Source organism: Moschus berezovskii, chromosome 3, assembly GCF_049115385.1.
Source record: "Moschus berezovskii isolate FMDL1 chromosome 3, NW_MosBer_1.0, whole genome shotgun sequence".
Taxonomy (NCBI): Eukaryota; Metazoa; Chordata; class Mammalia; order Artiodactyla; family Moschidae; genus Moschus; species Moschus berezovskii.
This window is the reverse complement of record NC_142462.1, coordinates 105746710-105763933: the sequence shown is the minus strand read 5'-3', so window position 1 is coordinate 105763933 and position 17224 is coordinate 105746710. Positions and strand designations below refer to the sequence as shown.

The 17224-nt window shown below is 53.8% G+C and overlaps 1 protein-coding gene across 1 annotated transcript in view; it reads left to right on the top strand.

Moving 5' to 3' along the window:
* The window catches only part of PLXNA4 (plexin A4), a 492275-nt gene that overhangs the window by 466655 nt on the left and 8396 nt on the right, over positions 1 to 17224 (top strand). Inside the window, exons 26-31 of the mRNA XM_055421287.2 lie at positions 2228 to 2331; positions 2862 to 2961; positions 4292 to 4482; positions 5381 to 5550; positions 9484 to 9696; positions 16231 to 16381. Coding sequence (XP_055277262.2) covers positions 2228 to 2331; positions 2862 to 2961; positions 4292 to 4482; positions 5381 to 5550; positions 9484 to 9696; positions 16231 to 16381 — 929 coding nt within the window. The remainder of the gene's footprint in view (positions 1 to 2227; positions 2332 to 2861; positions 2962 to 4291; positions 4483 to 5380; positions 5551 to 9483; positions 9697 to 16230; positions 16382 to 17224) is intronic.

Below are 17224 nucleotides of genomic sequence, written 5' to 3'. Positions count from 1 at the left end.
CCCCAGCTCCCATGTGGGGCGTGCAGAGCACTGTCTGCCTTCTGGGCCCCCAACCATGTGTTTTCCTCTGCCTTCATGGCCTGGCACCGTTCACAAGGCAAGAGGGGAGAGCCATGCGGCTTTATCACTCAGGGCCATTTATCTTTGTGCAACTGGGACAACGCGTGCCCCTGCCTTATCCTTGGCCCAGGCTGTTCTTCAGTTCAGTTCAGTCACTCAGTCCTGTCTGACTTTGCGACCCTGTGGACTGCAGCACGCCACTGCAACCACTCAAAAAAACATGCAGGTAAAAAGCATGCACCCATACCAACCTGCATAAAATCTAAAACAAAAAAACCCACAACAGACAACAAACAAACAAAATGCTTTTGACCCGGTGCCCTGGTGGGGCATCTCCCCTTTTACATACCACCCCACCTGCCCTGAGACCCTCGCCACCACGATCCAGTCCAGCCATGCCATCAGCAGCGCTAAGTGACAGGTGGTCCCCAGAGACCTCTGGAGGCTCCTCTGCTCCCGTGAATCCACACAGCACCCACATGTTTTCATTCCGGGGACAGCCCATTGCTACAAGATGCTCTAAACCAGGCAGCAGACAAGTTCAGGAGCTAGAGGCACAGGCATGGCTATTAGGAACATCTCTGTTCCTGCTGAAGGCAGGCAGCTCCCTTCCTGGGCCTGCTTCTCGTCTGTAGCACTGGCCACGCCAAGTAAACAAGGCAGGAAGGAATCAGTCCTGGTCCCTCAGCCTGGACGGGAGGGAACAGAGGAGAGAAGCTGAAATGCGTGTCTGTGGAGCCAAAGTGAAAAATCCAAGGTGGGATTAGACCAGGACTGTGGGTAACTCACGCCAGCCCCCACCCACACACCGCAAAAACCCAGTGCTCTCATCCATTTCAGAATCTCAGCATCTGTGAGGCGCTGAGTGGGGTCATGGCTGCCTGGAAACCAGATTCCTGGCTTCCTGGCAGGCACACATGTGGTATTTGAATTGAAAAGGCCATTTTCCTTTCTGGTGTGTGAGCGTGTGTGCGTGTGTGGATATGGATGCGTTCGTGCACGAGAGCTGGCGTGTGTCTGGCATGCACCTGGGTCTCCATGTGCGAACTTTTCAGGACAGGAATGTGCGTGTCCCCATCTCCACGTGATTTGTACCACATGTGGCGGTGAGGGTTTGGCGGATGAGAGCAGTCTCCTATTCCCGCATGTGGGATCCATCAGCGAACCTGTGTGTTGTAGGTGTCTGGGACCCATGAGGATAAGGTGGGAGGTAAGTGTACACCTATGGCATCAGAGAAAATTAGGTGTCGGATAGATCACCAAGATGCTGTTTGCCACATCGACTTTTTGGCTGTTCTTGGGCGTTAGGATAGGTTTTGCTGGCCCCTCCACTTGCTTTTACTCAATATATCTGCCAAGACTGGCCCACCTGCTGGCTTTTGGGTCCAGGTTGCACCCCTGGAATAGAAAGAGGTGCCTAGTGATGGAATTTGCAGCCTTGGTCTCGGCAGCTCCAAGACCTCACAGTCAAGCAAAGAGTACTTGACAGTGCTGATGCCACCTTGCATTTGCTTAGTATGTTCTTAAGTGTCTTCACTTGCCATTTTTTTAATACTTAGTTTTGGCCATGCTGGGTCTTCACTGTTGTGTGGGCTTTCTCTAGTTGCGGTGCAGAGGTTTCTCATTGCAGTGGCTTCTCCTGTTGCAGAGCACAGGCTCTGGGATGCCCGGGCTTCAGTAGTTGTGGCATGTGGGCTCAGTATTAGCAGTTTCTGGACTCTAGGGCACAGGCTCAGTAGCTGTGGTATACTGGACTTAGTTGTTCCATGGCAGGGTGAGATCATCCCACATCAGGAGTCAAACCCATGTCTTCTGCTTTGGCAGGACGATTCTTTACCATTGAGCCACCAGGGAAGCCCCCTGCCTTCTTCATTCATTTAATAAGCATTGACCTCTTGCCGATGTGGCCACCCACCAGAACAAGTGGGCAGTGGAGGTGATGTTATTCCTATGTCTGCCACATAGTTTGTTGGGATGAGAACCAGACCTGGGAATCAGGGTCCCCCTGTGCTAAGAGCTTCTGTGCCCCTCCTCTGGGAGCATCTGCAAGCACCTGTCTGTCTTCAGATGCACCCTGAGGTGGTGCCGTGCACTTGCCTGAGGGGTCCTCAGGATCCCATGGGACAGGCCCAAGGGCCTGTCTGAGATGGAACTGTTCCCCCTACAGAGTGGCGACAAGGAAGCGGGGCGAGGATGATCCTACAGGATGAAGACATCACCACTAAGATCGAGAACGACTGGAAGAGACTCAACACCCTGGCACATTACCAGGTGAGGGGATCGTGCACGGGGAGGAGCTAGCAAGCTAGGCAGCCAGGTCCCGGGGGGTCTCCGCCAGCGAATAGCAGGGTCGTCCTGAGGCTCTTACCAAGCCCTGAACCCACTTCTTCACCAGCACTTTGTATGCCCTTAGCGCCCCAGGAAAAACATGGCCCCCCAGGACACCCTGACCTTCTTGCAGATAGCATGCTGGGTGTGTGCTTCCTGCAGGGCATGGGCACAGACCCTGAGCAAAACCCCTTCTTAGGTGAGCCCTGGAGTTTAAGGCTGGGTGCTCTTCCAGGGAAGCATAAGGACAGAGGGCGCTGGTGAGAGGCTCTTGCCCGAGTCACTCCAAGAGTGAGCCCCACCATGGACTACAATCCTATATTCAGATCTGGCCTGTTTCATCAAAGGAAAACTGACAGCCTCCTCCATCCCTTGGTTCTCGGTGAGGCCCTGATTGTCCCCAAGGACCACGTTCATCCTGACTGGGTGGCAGAGTTTCTGTGCCCAGGACTTTACCTGCCTTTCCCCGGTAGGTGCCAGATGGTTCTGTGGTGGCCTTAGTGTCCAAGCAAGTGACAGCCTACAATGCAGTGAACAACTCCACTGTTTCCAGGACCTCAGCGAGTAAATATGGTGAGTTCATCAAATCTTTCTGGGGAAGAAAGGATGGCCCCTGAGCAGCTGCAGTCACCATGGTAGCATTGCTGGAAGATAGTGGGTACCAGGGATGGGGAGTGGGGAGGATGGGGGCAGTCAGGCAGGCTGGCCCCCATAAAGGAACACTGTACCCAAAAGAAGGTTCCTGGTTCTGAGCAGGGATTCTGACGCAGGGGCTTCATCCCGGAAACAAGAAGAAAGTCTAACCTTCCTGAGCGTCCTACAGTCTCTAAGATGCTTCCACGTTTGTGATAACTCATTATCAAACGTCAGGTTCATAATAATCAGTGAATTAAATAATTATTATTTCCCCATATTATGCAGATTAGCAAATTATAACTCCAATGCACAGAGGCTAAATGACGTGTAAAGGTCACACACTATGAAGCAATTGAGGGAAGGTACAGACCCAGGTCTCTGCTCCTCGGGGTGGGGAGAAGGGTGCCGGATGTGGGCTGGATGCCCTGGTGCTGTCTCACCAGCAAAACTGGCTGAAAAAGCTACCAGCTTCATGAGTCGGTTCTGAGAAATAGAAGACAACACACAATGGTGCCCACACACAGTGGGACCTGCCTCTTCTTTTCCTGCTCGCCACTCATCTCACCACACCTCACATTGCAGCAAATGAATGGTCCAGGCGAGAGAGACAGGTGAAGGTACACAAGTGACAGGGCAGTCACTCAGCTGGTCAGCCACCGGTTAAGGGAAACAGGCTCCCAGCTCTTTCATGAGTGCGTGCTAAGTGGCTTCAGTCTGTCTGACTTTTTACGATCCTATGGACTGTAGCCCGCCAGGCTCCTCTGTCCATGGGATTCTCCAGGCAAGAATACTGGAGTGTGTTGCCATGCCCTCCTCCAGGGAATCTTCTCGATCCATCCAGGGATAGATCCTGCGTCTCCAGCATTGGCAGGTGGGTTCTTTACCACTGACGCCACAGGGGAAGGCCCCCCACCCCCACTGCCCAGAGCTCTTTCATTGGTACTTAACTGGTGACACAGAACACATCCTGAGACTTGAGAGCTCTTACAAGGAAAGTACAAAAAGAGACAAGCTTGTATTTTTTACAAATTGAATCATAAGGGCTGGAGAGATGCAAGTACAAGAGGGAAGGGAATCCAACTGGGTGGACAAGACACAGAGAATTTCCTGGAGACGGTGGAAAAGGTGCTCTAGTTTCAGGAAAGGATAGAAGCGCCTCCAAAGGCGAGAAGGATCAGAGTTGGCCTCAGCTGGAGCCGAGGTGTATCATGAACAATAGGCTGGAAGGCTGGGTGGCCTTACCCGCCTGGGGTCCTTGCATTGGCAGAAAACATGATCCGGTACACGGGCAGCCCCGACAGCCTCCGTTCGCGCACACCAATGATCACCCCCGACCTGGAGAGCGGAGTCAAGATGTGGCACCTGGTGAAGAACCATGAGCACGGGGACCAGAAGGAGGGGGACCGGGGGAGCAAGATGGTGTCTGAGATCTATCTGACGCGACTGCTGGCCACTAAGGTACAGGACGCCAGCCAGGGTGCGGGGTGCGGGGGGTTTATGGGGTGCGGTGTCATCACCCCACAGAAATGTCAGAGCTGGCTAATACCTAGCATCTGTGCTGCCCCCCACCCCCAACTCAGTCATCCATCCATGCAGGCCCTGCTCATCAGCCTGATCTCCTTCCCAGCACAGAACCTCAGCATCCTTCTCAACCCAGCCCTGCAGCCAGCCCCTCCCATACATCCAGGCTGGCACGCAGTCTGAAGTCTTGATGCCATCCCTTTTCTTGCCCTTGCTCAAATAGAGACACTAGCCATGTGTATTTGTGGTCCTCTGCCATGCTTTCTGGAAGACTGGCTATATATCTTTGGGGTGTCATATACAGTCTCTAGTGGTGAAACTGCAGCCCCATCAGTGACCCTGCAGGCCCCCTTTCTAATCCTGGTTCTGGGGACCCTGTGTGCCTGAGACTGGCCCCAGCTCTGCTCTTTGTGGAGCCAAATGAGTAAACTGTTCATTAGCTGACGTGAGTAATGCCGGAACAGAACCAGCAGATTGTGCTTGTCTGCTCTGACCGAGTGAGTTGTTCATTAGCATTTGTGAAAAGTGCTAAAATAACACCGCCGAAGGGTGTTAAAACCAAACTGCAGTGTTGGCAGAGGGAGGCTTCCTTAGGTCCAGTCATCAGTGTTATATCTATTTTCCACGTCCCGGGAAAGCTGCTTCGAGACAGATGAGAGCGGGCAGGAGGAGGATGCAGATTCTTTGCACGCGCTTATGTGATTTACCCAAGCAGGCCTGGCTGTGTACTGGCCTCCCCTCCCCTCCGCCATCTGGGAGGCCAGGCGATCGTACAGCCCCGTCCTCAGCGCTCTCAGGGCGGGCGAGCTGTGTCTGAACGTGGTCCCCTCCGCAGGGCACGCTGCAGAAGTTCGTGGACGACCTGTTCGAAACCATCTTCAGCACGGCGCACCGCGGTTCGGCCCTGCCCCTGGCCATCAAGTACATGTTCGACTTTCTGGACGAGCAGGCAGACAAGCACGGCATCCACGACCCGCACGTCCGCCACACCTGGAAGAGCAACTGGTGAGTGAAGGGCAAGCGGAAGCTGCAGGGGCAGAGGCCACCCCCGAGTCGACGTGGGCCTTCGCGACAGGCAGCCCGCCTGCCCCACCAGGCGCTCTCCGGGGCTCCGCCTCCTTCCGGTCCTTTGGGGTGTTCACTTCCCCTCCCCTTTCCCTCAGAGGAGTCGTCCATCTTTGACCAACTAGACGAGCGAACATGAGCATGCCAGATGTCACGGCCAGGTTGCTTTCCCATCCTGGCCTCTCCTCTCTGCCTGACATCTTGCTGGACCCTGAGTCTGCAGAGACTCTCGGGGCGTGTCTTCTGCTCTCCGTGGGCTGACAGGAGGGCAGCTGTTTGGGTAGAAGGGCACGTGTGAGGATGTGGGGCACGTGTGTGCAGCCGGGCTACAGACAGGCAGCAGCTCACAGAGACTCTTAAATGGAGTGTGGAGCACAGCTGGGAGTCACCTTAGGTGAACATGGGAGTGTTTCCAGTCCATTCAAGACATGGTTTTCCCTTTCCAGAATTCCCTTTGGGGAAGGGACTGTCCCATAATAGGGTGTCTTTGAGACGAAGGGAGCCTCTAACTCTTAAATGACACTCTAGGTGTCTCATCACGGTCCCCTCTCTCCTTTAGCCTTTATCCGCCTTTCCCTTCGTTCGTGTGTCGGTTGTTTCAGTGTGAGACTGCAAGGTCAGACATCAGTATGCAGCTCTCGTGGCGGAATCTTGCACAGACCTGGGACTCAATAAATATTGATGGAGATGCAGAGCCGAGATGGTCTCTACTTGAGACTTCCACCTGGAAAGCTGTCTTATATTTAGTCCCTTCAGTTCCGGAATCGCCTCCCAGTAGCTTTTACACAGTCCCTGTCCTGGGGTGTTCTTCCCCAGCACATTCTTTCAAAGCAGCACCTGCTGACTGCCAGGATTGACATGGTACTAGGGCTTAGCCAGCTACCCTGACAGCCCAGGGTCCCAAACCGAAACCCGGATCTAGGCAGAAGTCAGCCTGGGGCATGGAAATGTTATTCAGGGTAGGATGCTCTGGCTTCCTCTCTCTTTCCCCTGAAGAATAGTGCATCTCCACTAAAGTTGGAAAGTCAGGCAGGAACAGTTTTGGACCATAAAACTGAAGAGTAGGGTTGCTCCCACGGTAATTCTGGGTACATTGTGTTCTTGTGAATTTTCGGAAATAAGACAGTTAGACTCTGGATCCCAGCGCTGGGTGAAGGCTGCTCCCTCTTCTGAAAGGCCTGCAGGTCTGACCTTTCCCAGTGCCTGCCCACAGGTAGGATTACATTTGAGGACTTCCCTGGTGGTCCAGTGGTTAAGACTCTGCACTCCCAATGCAGGGGGCATGGGGTTGATCCTCAGTCCAGGAACTAAGATCCTACATTCCACATGGCATGGCCAGAAACAAAAAGATTGCATTTGACACTGCCCACCTTTTCAGCATGACTCTGCAGAGCTGTTCCAAGGGCATGTTCCTGACCCACCCAGTCTGCTTCTCTCTGCCACCAAGTCTTTCTTCTTACCACCTGAGTTGAGTGCCTGCAGCCTTCAGAATACAAGGAATGCCCTGTCCAGACCTTATCCTGGGAGAACTGCTATTTCCAAACCATGCCCTTGTAACCTTTACAAGTGCATCCCCTGAACTGGTATCTAAAGGAGCATACACCTCCCACTGGGCTAAGTCCACCTCCAAGATCCAATAAAGTCCTTGGGGGAGAGGGCAGAGTCTTCCTTCCCTCCAGCTCTTCCAAGTGCCGGCTGTTCTCAGAAAGAGCTCTGGTCCCAGTGAAGGGCAGTCAAGCAGAGTATCAACTCTCAGGCCCTCTCACCAGAGAACACACTTCCCCAACCCTGACCATGGCCACCTGCGCAAGACTCGGTCAGTCCAGGAATTATGAGATCTACATACTGACTTGGGGTCCATTGTTCCTGATTGGAAGGAGATTGTTTCCTGATTTCTGGCCAAAGTTGTAGCTCACCCTCTCCCCTGCCCCATTCCTCCTCATCCCCCTGCCTTTTCTCTTTTAAATAAACCTCCTGCTCATTTAGCCTGAGTGGCTGCAATCAACCAGAGATTAGTGCCACCACTAATGTTAATAATATGCTAATATTTCATTAGGCAGGAGCTACTGTGGTTTCCCTGTTTGATTTGCCTGTCAGCACAACTGGCTGAAGGAAGGAGAATGTTGGAAAGAAACAACCATGGGTCAAATGTGGGCTCCAGGGTCCCTCTCCGTGTTGAACTTCGGGAAGCAGGAAGATGTGGCTGGAGGTTTCAGCATTTGGGCAGCCCTGCATCCAGGGCTCTGAGCCCAGCTCTCAGGGTCTCTCCTGAGCAGCTGCAGTGACCCTGACTTTCCCCCAAGTGTCAGAACTTTTACCGTCCCTTTATTTGCCCTTTGGATTTCCCAGGATGAAACAAGGGCCACTTAACATTGTTAGACCTCAGTGCTGGCTCCGCAGCACACTTTGTAGGAACTTAATAAATACTTGTTGACTGATTGGCAGTCTTGAACATGAGGTCCTACTGTATTTTAGCATTTGTTTTATGTATATGCTGGCTGCTGGGAGAGACAGCGAATATAGAATTCTTGTTCTTACTGGGTTGAAATAATGTAATTCAAAAGACTTTTAGTTCTAAGAAGCAAGCCAAACACATAGGAACGTTATGACTGTTACCAACTATTACCAACCGTGAGAACAGCAACCAAAACAACAATAAAACATCAGGGCGCCTGGCAGGAGGTGAGGAGGTGGGGGCAGAGGGAGGGAAATAAGTGATCCCTTGCTGGGTGCCATCCCACTTCCTGATCTACGTCTCCATAGGCAAGATGGCAGTTGCAGGATCAGAGAGCCAGCAGAATACAGTCACAGAGGGGCACGTGGGCAGGCTTCACCCAACGCCCCAGGATCCTTTCCAGCAATAGCTAGAGGGTTTATGGCTCCCAGACCGCACTGCACGTTTCATGTCCTGTTTGTCTTTGCTGAACTGATTCGCCTTTGGAGGTACCTTCCTCCTCCTTGTCCTCCCCCTCTTCCTCCAGGCTTCATTCAGCTAAAGAACACCTCTGTGTCTTTAAAGCAGAGACCATTCAGCGTGGTCCCCTCTGTGAAGACTTTCTGGGCTTCTGGACACGCCCCTCTGGGTAGCTTTGATCACACCAGCCTGTGTCTTAAACTGGACCCCCTCCATCTTCTGGGTCCAGCACCTAAAATTCTTGATTGCGTGCCTGACCTCCCCATGAGCCCACCAGAATGCAGGCTTCTCAAGGACCAGGAAAGGGTCTTATTCACACTGTACCCACAGTTGCTAGCGTGGCTCTTGGTATACAGTAGGTGCTGACTGGAAGAGAGGGAGAGGAAGGAGAGGACGTAACAGGGCAGGTGAGAGCCAGAAGTGGGGTTTGTTCAGCTTGCCAGCTTGGAGATGAGAATCAGTAAGTTTTGCTTGAACTGTTCAGTGCCAGGGCCCTATCATGTAAAAACAAGCTGATTAGGTCAGGCGGGGAGGGAGAGTGTGGCTTCTTCCACATGTTACAGTGAGGGCAGAGAATACTGGTTCCAGGCTGCTTAAGGTTTGCCAACCAGGTACGTTTTGTATCTGACGTGGGGGCAGACAGTGGAAGAGAGAGTTAGACATTCCACTTTCTAGCACCTTTCATGACTGCTTCGAACCCCAAAGCCTTGTGCTCTTAGGGCAGCTGGGGAGTCCTACAGTCTGGGCTGGGCGTCGAGACCTCCAATGCCCATCAACACTGTATCTCTGAATGGACTGTTCAACCCTGCTGATCTTCAGCTCCCCAGAAGGTGAATTGAGAAGGGCCCTTCAGAAGGCTTGCTTCCCAGCCTTTTCTCTTCCTCCAGGGACCTCTCTGGGCCAGTATCCAGCTGTCCCACCCCATCTCCCTTGACCATCCGCCTCTTCCCTCTACACAGCCTGCCCCTGCGGTTTTGGGTCAACATGATCAAGAACCCCCAGTTTGTGTTTGACATCCACAAGAACAGCATCACCGACGCCTGCCTCTCCGTGGTGGCCCAGACCTTCATGGACTCGTGTTCCACATCGGAGCATCGGCTGGGCAAGGACTCCCCCTCCAACAAGCTGCTCTATGCCAAGGACATCCCCAGCTACAAGAACTGGGTGGAGAGGTGAGTGCTGGCCCGGGGAGCCCAGGCAGGACCCTGGCTGCAGCAGGCAACTTCTCTGTGGGTGTGTAGGGGGGCCCCCTTCCCCTCTGCAGCGGGTGGGGCTTGCAGACTGGTCCTTACACAAAGCCCCGTCCTGCTCTGGGACAAGCACAGCCCGAGAACCCGGTGTTGTCAGTGGAAACAAGAATGGGACATGGCTAGAAGTTGCCATGGTGCGCTGTTCCCCTGCGTGGAGGACCCACATCTTCCTAGGCCCAAGGAAGAAGTATAGTCCGCTGCTCTAATGCTCACCGAAAAAAGAAAAACAAAAAAGACTTCAAGGGACCAAATAACATCTTGCCACAGACAGACTGGAGCCCTGTCCACCTGGAAGTTCTTCCAGTATCTTGTGGGGATGTCATGGTAACCCTGAAGAGCTTCTTGCTGTCCCAGTCCCTTGATGCTCAGGCGATGAGCTCTAGATGCTTCAGGCCCTGATCTAATCCAGTCTCAGCTATGCACCTGTGTGTGGTGGGGAGGGCACCTGTATGCCATTAAGCTGGGTTCCTCTTGGCACAAAGCTAACTCATGGTAAACAACATTCATGGTTTGTCTGGGCCGCATCAGCTCCGTATGCCAAGCACCTGAGCTCGACACCAGCTGAAAGTCTATTTATTCATCACAGCAGCTCTGGAATATAAGAGGACAGGCTTTATAACCTCATTCTGTGCGCATGAAGGTGAACTATACATACAGAATGGCTGAGTCATCAGTCCAAGATGACTTAAGTGGCCAAGAGAAAAGTAGATCCCCAAATTCAACTGACTCCCAAATCTCCTGTCTACCATTTACGATCCTTTTAGACAGGGCCTCTGCCAACCCATATGGTGTGAATTAAGGAAGGTGCTCCTTCCCACCAGAGGATGTGGCCCCACACCAGAATGTGTGGTTTGTTGAGTGACAGGCTAACTGTCAGCCCTAGCTCACCCCCACCTTTGTGCAGTGAACAGCCTGCACAACCCTCCATGGCGATTCGGATTTTAGAGTCCCTTTTTCTTTTTTCCAAGTAGCTTAGAGACAGGAAACCTGGATGGAGGCTCAGAGTAGGTGTCTTTTTGAAGAGTCAAAGAAACCAGAAGTTGTTCTTAACGCGGCAGCTGAGACAGAATGAGCAATACCGTTTTGCTCATGGTAGAGACACAGTCGCCATCTTTATACTTGAAAACTGCCTTCCCTTGTACAGAGGCAGTAACCAAGAGGGAGTGGGATCCTGGCCATTCCCAGTCACAAACACTGACCGTCCCATCGCAGTTCTGCTGAAAGAGTTGCATCGTGTTTTCCCTCTCCCTCTGTCCCTTGACCTCTCCCCCACCCCTTCCTGCTGGTGCTTGTGGTGTGCGTCCAGCCTTGGCTGTCCGAGAGCTCACTCACTCTTTTGTCCTTGTATCTGATTATGTCTGCGTCACCAAAGAGGCTTTCACCTCCCCCTGTGTCGCCACTGGCTCACTCTTCTGACTACAGAGCTGGCAGGAGCAAGCTCTCCCGTGAAGCTGGCTCTTCAGCGAAGAGAGAAAAGAAAGAGGCAGCAGCTGGGCTCTTGGGCATCCCTGCCCTGGTGCAGTGTCGATGAGATGGGACTTCAGGCAGGGAGGGAAAAGGCCAGGATGAGATGGGCTGGGAGCATTGATGAAGCATCTGCTTAGAGAACGCTTCCCCAGAACGGCGCACTCTGTCGGAGGTGAGAATAATGCAAGTGCCAGGCGAACGGTCTCCCTCTTGCTTGGTGCTAAATGAGAGGTGGGACCTGTAGCTGCTACAGGTCATGAGTCACCCCAGTCCATCTGGTTATTTTTAGGAGTGCCTTGATGGTTTCCATTTCTTACCTCACTAGTTTCTTAGCAACCAGTGGCACTCTCAGGAAAGTCATCTTTCACTTGTTTGGGGTCCCAAATCCTTCCTCCTCTCCTTCTGGGGTGAGGGTGCAAAGAAGGAGGGGATGGGAAATACCACGCCCTGGTCTGGAGATCACTTAGTTCCACCCTCCCTTCACCAGGAGGCTGGCCTGCTGAGGGCCCTGGCAGCCTCGAGGCCAGAAGAGTGATGGTAGAATCCCCTTTTCTCGTGGCCAGGGCTTTCCCACCCCCTGATTCTGAGGTCTGGCTGCTGTGCACACACAGGAAGTCCATACATAGGGCCTTGCTGATGTAGAGTGTGCTCTACACGCATTTGGGGAGGGCCTACTGTCCGCGCCACTGAGAAACAGGGTTTTCTCTGGCTGGCCCTCTTTCTAGGGAGTTGGGACATATATGGATTCCAGAGGCCTTACTAACTCTGCTGGTTGGGTAGCCCAAGTCATCCTGTCCCGCCTGAGCTGACACATCTCCTAGAAGTTCTTCATCTACCCATCCCTGCACCACCACCCCCCACCTCCCACCACCCTCCCATCCCATCTCCTCCCCTCCTTCCTTCCACTTGTCCTGCCATGCGTCCTTCATCCCACTCCTGCCTCCTTGCAGCACTGGTGGTTGGCAGCCCCGCTGCAGACTCCCAGTCTTTGCCACCTTCACCCAAGTATGAGGGCTTTTGCTTACAACCACATCTAGAGAAAGGAAGAAGAATCTCTTGGTTCCCCAGGAGCAACCACCTGCTCCGCTCATCTTAAGGAGCAGAAGTCAACAGTGTTGTCACCATACGGGTGTGTTACAGTCAGCAGTCATTCTGTCTCACTGCCAACAGCAGTAACATTTTCCTGCTAGAGGGATTGCCTCTCATATTAAATAGAAATTAACCCCAATAATAAACCCCAGCCTCCCTTGCTTGCAGGCACAGGTTTTCTACATAGGAATGAGTGAAATGAAACCACAGTTGACCCCTGGGAATTGGACCAAAGGGTGCCACACGTTGGAATGCCATCTATCACCTGTGTCACTTGTGGAAAAGGCTAAGAATTTTAACTATTTAAAAATGCCTCCTAAAGAAGCCATCACTCAAAATATAAAACTGTGACAGTTCACCCTGGGAGTCATACTGGAGGTGAAGTATGAACATTTCATTAACGTATTCATTCATCCATGGGTCAAACATTTTATGGTGTCCATCATGGGTGCACTGAACACTCAGGATGGATTAGACTTGATCCTTCCCTTATGGTCGTCATGGTCGAGGAAGATACAGATAGGCAGGCACCATGAGCTGTACTTGTGGGGGCTCAGGAAGCAAGGAGCTGGGGGAGGTCAGTGAATGAACACAGAGGAACAGACTTCTGTGCAGGACCTTGAAAGGCAAGCATCTCTGCGTCAGAGCCTCAGGTGTGTCTTCTGTGTCTGCATCTTCATCCTTGAGGTGTCGAAAGAGTAAGGATACATTGGGCTCCGCAGAAAGTTCAGGGCATTGGAGACCCTCTTCTCAGTCACTGGGGCCATCCTAGAGACAGAGATGGGTGCCACCATCACACTGGGCTCATCTCATAGAAGCCCGCGAATGTAAAATGCTGCAGACTGGTCCACAGCCGTGAATCCAGCTGTTGGTGGTTGGCAGCTGGATTTGTAACAGCTCCTGAGGGCCGGTGTCAGAACCACATCAGAACCACGATGGTGCTGGCATCCCACCTGCACAACAAAGAAAGCTGGGTAAAGCCAGTGGTGGGCTCCACCCCTCCTCAGCGGGCCAGTCCTTGGCCAGGTTGAGGGTGTGTCCCAGGAGACTTTCAGAGCACCAGTCCCTTCTAGAGAAAGACTCACCTGCAGGAGGACATCCCATGGGAGCAAGTTCAAGAAGAAGAATCCAGATTGACGTTTCCTTTCCTCACCGCACAGCCAGCTGAGAAGAACACTTGTGTGAAGTTCATTAATGGGGCATAATTGCATTCTTCACAATCAATAAGTCTTCCCAGTGGCGGAGCCCAGCACAAGCCCATGCGTGGCAGGTGCTCAGGAGAGAGCAGTTTTGCCCACAGCACCGAGATGCCAGAGCTGAGTCATCATTGGGCTCAAGGGGTGCAGTTGGGGTGAGCCCTGGCGAGAAGCGGGGAGAGGTCAAAGCAGGGGCAGCAGAGACCCTCAGCCGGGGCAGCACTTGGCTCCAGGCTGGACTGCGGACCAGGGCAACCTGAATGTCAGCCAGACCCGAGGCCCCACGCTCCTCTAGGACATCGAGCATTCCAAAGCTACTCAGTGCAGCCATGTAGAACTTGCTGAAGGTGAGGACATGTGGCCCATCCCCGGGTGGGCTTGCGTGTGGCACAGACAAGCAGGGCCCCCTGCACACGGGCAGCAGAGGAGGGACGAGCCACACACCCCCACCGCGTGACTTCGGTGAGGAGTCAGAGCCCTGCCCTCCTCCACTGTACTCTCAACGCCACCCCACGTTCTCTCCCTCTCTCTCACACAAACACATTTTCTAAATATTTTCTTTGGAGAAACCAACTGGGCTTTTAGGGCGCTACAAGGCAGGCCACTCAGAAAGGACAGGGTGCTGGGTGTCCGCTGTTTCCACGGGAGATGATGTGGTCCCTGACCCGGGCTCTCAGGCTGCCCAGGAACCACACAGGTCACAGGAGGAGCCCCGATGCTGTCTGCAGAAAGCCTGATAGAGCCGTCCTCCTACCTGTAAGGTTTCACAGGCAGGTAACAGAAACGGCAGGAGCCTTTGCTTCTGAGGACAGTCCCGTCCCACCAGGGCAACGCTGGGGTTTTCCTCGCAGTCAGTAGCTCTGACTGTCCGTGGCGACAGATTGGGACTGCCTAGAGGTCACTCTGGACCCAGCTGTGTCGCCAGAGCCGCATCTGGCTGCTGGCCAGGACACAGAAATCAGGGAGTCGCACGTTCCTGTTCCCCCCATGCGGCCTTTGGACGTGACCTCTTACAGGACAAATGTATTTTGCTTGGTCGGCGTGTGATTGCGAAGGGCTGATGGCACAAATATCATAGAGCATGACGGGACTGGAGCCACCGCTGATGCTCCAGGTCTCCACTATAAAATGGAACATTGCATTTACTGCCTTCCAAAATAGTGGCAATGAATCCAGTCTCTCGCTGGTTCCCCAGAACTCCGAGGAACCTGAAGATGTTTTGGGGTGGGTTGCAGGCCTGGCAGAGAGTGGGCTCTTCTGGAATGGAGCAGAGGACCTAGAGTGAAACAGGACAAGGATCTGAGTAAGGGGCCCAGTGGCTCTGGAGATGGGGGTGGAGGGCAGGGGAAGAAAGGACCCCACCCTGAAAGTCTGTGAAGGAAGGAAGTCCACCTGAGCCAGGGGTGCGACAGCCTTCGCGCAGGGCTGTGGCTCAGGCAGGGCAACCAGCCCAGCCCTGGCCTTCTCTTGCTGGCCTGGGGATGCTCTGCGCAGATTAACTGGAACTGTCATCCAGGCAGGGTCTTGAACTTGATGCTGGAGTGACACATAGGTGCCACCTCTGCCAGCCTGTCACCCAGCTCCAGTGGGCCCCGGTGGGCAGAGGTGGAGGCAGGGAACAAAGCGCAGCGCAGGACAGATGGATTCAGTTAACACAGTGAGGGATGCGGAGGGAGGAACACAGGACTGGGGCCCAGGGGGAGACTGAACCAGCGCCTCCAAGAATGTGCCCTCCGCTCGCCTGATCAAGCCTTGAGTTCTGCTCGCCCAGCTGAGCGTGAGTGACTTGACTAAAACTTTGTGCCCCAGTTGCCTCACTTGCCTCACCCTGGTCCCCACCCTGGAGACTGTCCCCCCCGCCACCCTCCTCTGTTCTAAGCTCTCAGGCTCCCTGTCTCCAGCATGGAAGCCCTGGGCGTTCAGTGTGGGCTGAGCTGGGACACCGTGAGGACTCCTGGGAGCGCTGCCCTGAGGTCCTGACCCTACCCCACCCCTGCAGGTGCCTCTCTTCCATGTGGTCCAGTGCCGGAAGCACCCAGGAGAGGGTGGCTGTCTTTGGGACACCGGGGGCCTTTGGTTCCTCATTAGGAAGCGACACAGCTCCCCTCTGGTGGGAGATTTTGGGGTTGCTGCATAAAATGTCAAACTGCAGAAATTAAAAATGTAAATGTTGGCATCTAATTAACCAGTTGACAGGAGTGCACAGCTGCAAGTGACAGTGACTGATTGCTTCTCCCAGCCTCTCCCCCCCAAGCACCCCCAGCCCCACCCTTCTCCCCGCAAGTGCTCACAGACGGGGACAGCGTCAGGGCAGAGCGACTGCTTAGATGAGCCTTCAGGCCCCTGGAGGGGACTTCCTGCGTCTGTGGAAGGGGGTGTTAGAAGGACCTGAGAGGCAGACTGGATCACTCCTGTGGGAGCCGGGAGCAACGCCGGTGCAGGAGACAGCCCCTCCTTCCTGCTGGTCCCACCCCGTCCACTATCTGACCATGTCTGCGGTCACCCCCAAGTCCCTTCTCTCTGCCTCCTGCACAGGGCACTCAGAAGTCCAGCTGGGAGAGAGCCCGCCATCCCTAAGAGGTCACACACAGGCATCCACTGGGCCCAGATCCAGTGTTGAGAGCACCCATCTCTCCCCTGTGCCCCTCACTACACAACACACACACTCACACTCACACAGTTCCTCCCTCCCATACCGTCACAGGTATTACTCAGACATCGGGAAGATGCCCGCCATCAGTGACCAGGACATGAACGCGTACCTGGCTGAGCAGTCCCGGATGCACATGAACGAGTTCAACACCATGAGCGCCCTCTCTGAGATCTTCTCCTACGTGGGCAAGTACAGCGAGGAGGTGAGCCCTGCCCTACCCTGCTCGGGGGCCCCTGGGGAAGGACTGGGGAGAGGCCTAGGTATTCCTGCCTGGAGCAGCTTCTATGCCTGAGAGCACCACCCCAGGCACCCCCACCACCCACTTCTGCCAGGGGAAACTCTCTACCACCCAGGACTGGGGGGCTGTGCTTCAAAGACTGAGACGTTAGAAAGGTTCCATTCTGTAAATTCTGCATAATCCCTCTTGTTTTCAGATATATACACCAAGTATCTGTTTCGTTCATTACTTTTGCTGTTTTTTTTTCTTCTTTCTCCTTTATTTCTTCCATATCTCTCTCTGACTTCATTCTCTTTAATCAAGCAGTTCTTCACATTCATGGGCAGGTCATAAGGAATAGAACAGAAACAGTATGATAGGATCGAATCAGAACAGGATAGGTACAGACAGTGGAATGGAGTCTATTTTTAGTTGCCGTGTTCCCTAGTTAAGAAACCTCACCTGGGGTCATTGCCCCTTCAGACACAGCCATCTTTCGGCTGGCAAAAAGGTGCCTACGGGAGTTTTCTTGGCCATACCAGTGTAGACCAAGTGGGTTCAGAGTCCAGGCTCCCCATGTCCGAGCAGCAGCACAGCCACCCCCTCTGAATGGGAGGTAGTAATGGGAGCCAAAGCCAGTACTCTGGGTTCTCTGCATCCTCCCAGCCTTGTCCCCGAGGGTCGTGAGCTGTGAACAAGTGTGGAGAGGGTCGGCAGTGGCTGCTTTAGGAGAGGGACCCCGAAGTCAGCCTGTGGGCCAGTGCTGGTCCGGGACAGTTTCCACCTGCCTGTGGCCACTGGTGAAGTAAGGACGACGCCGAGTAGGCC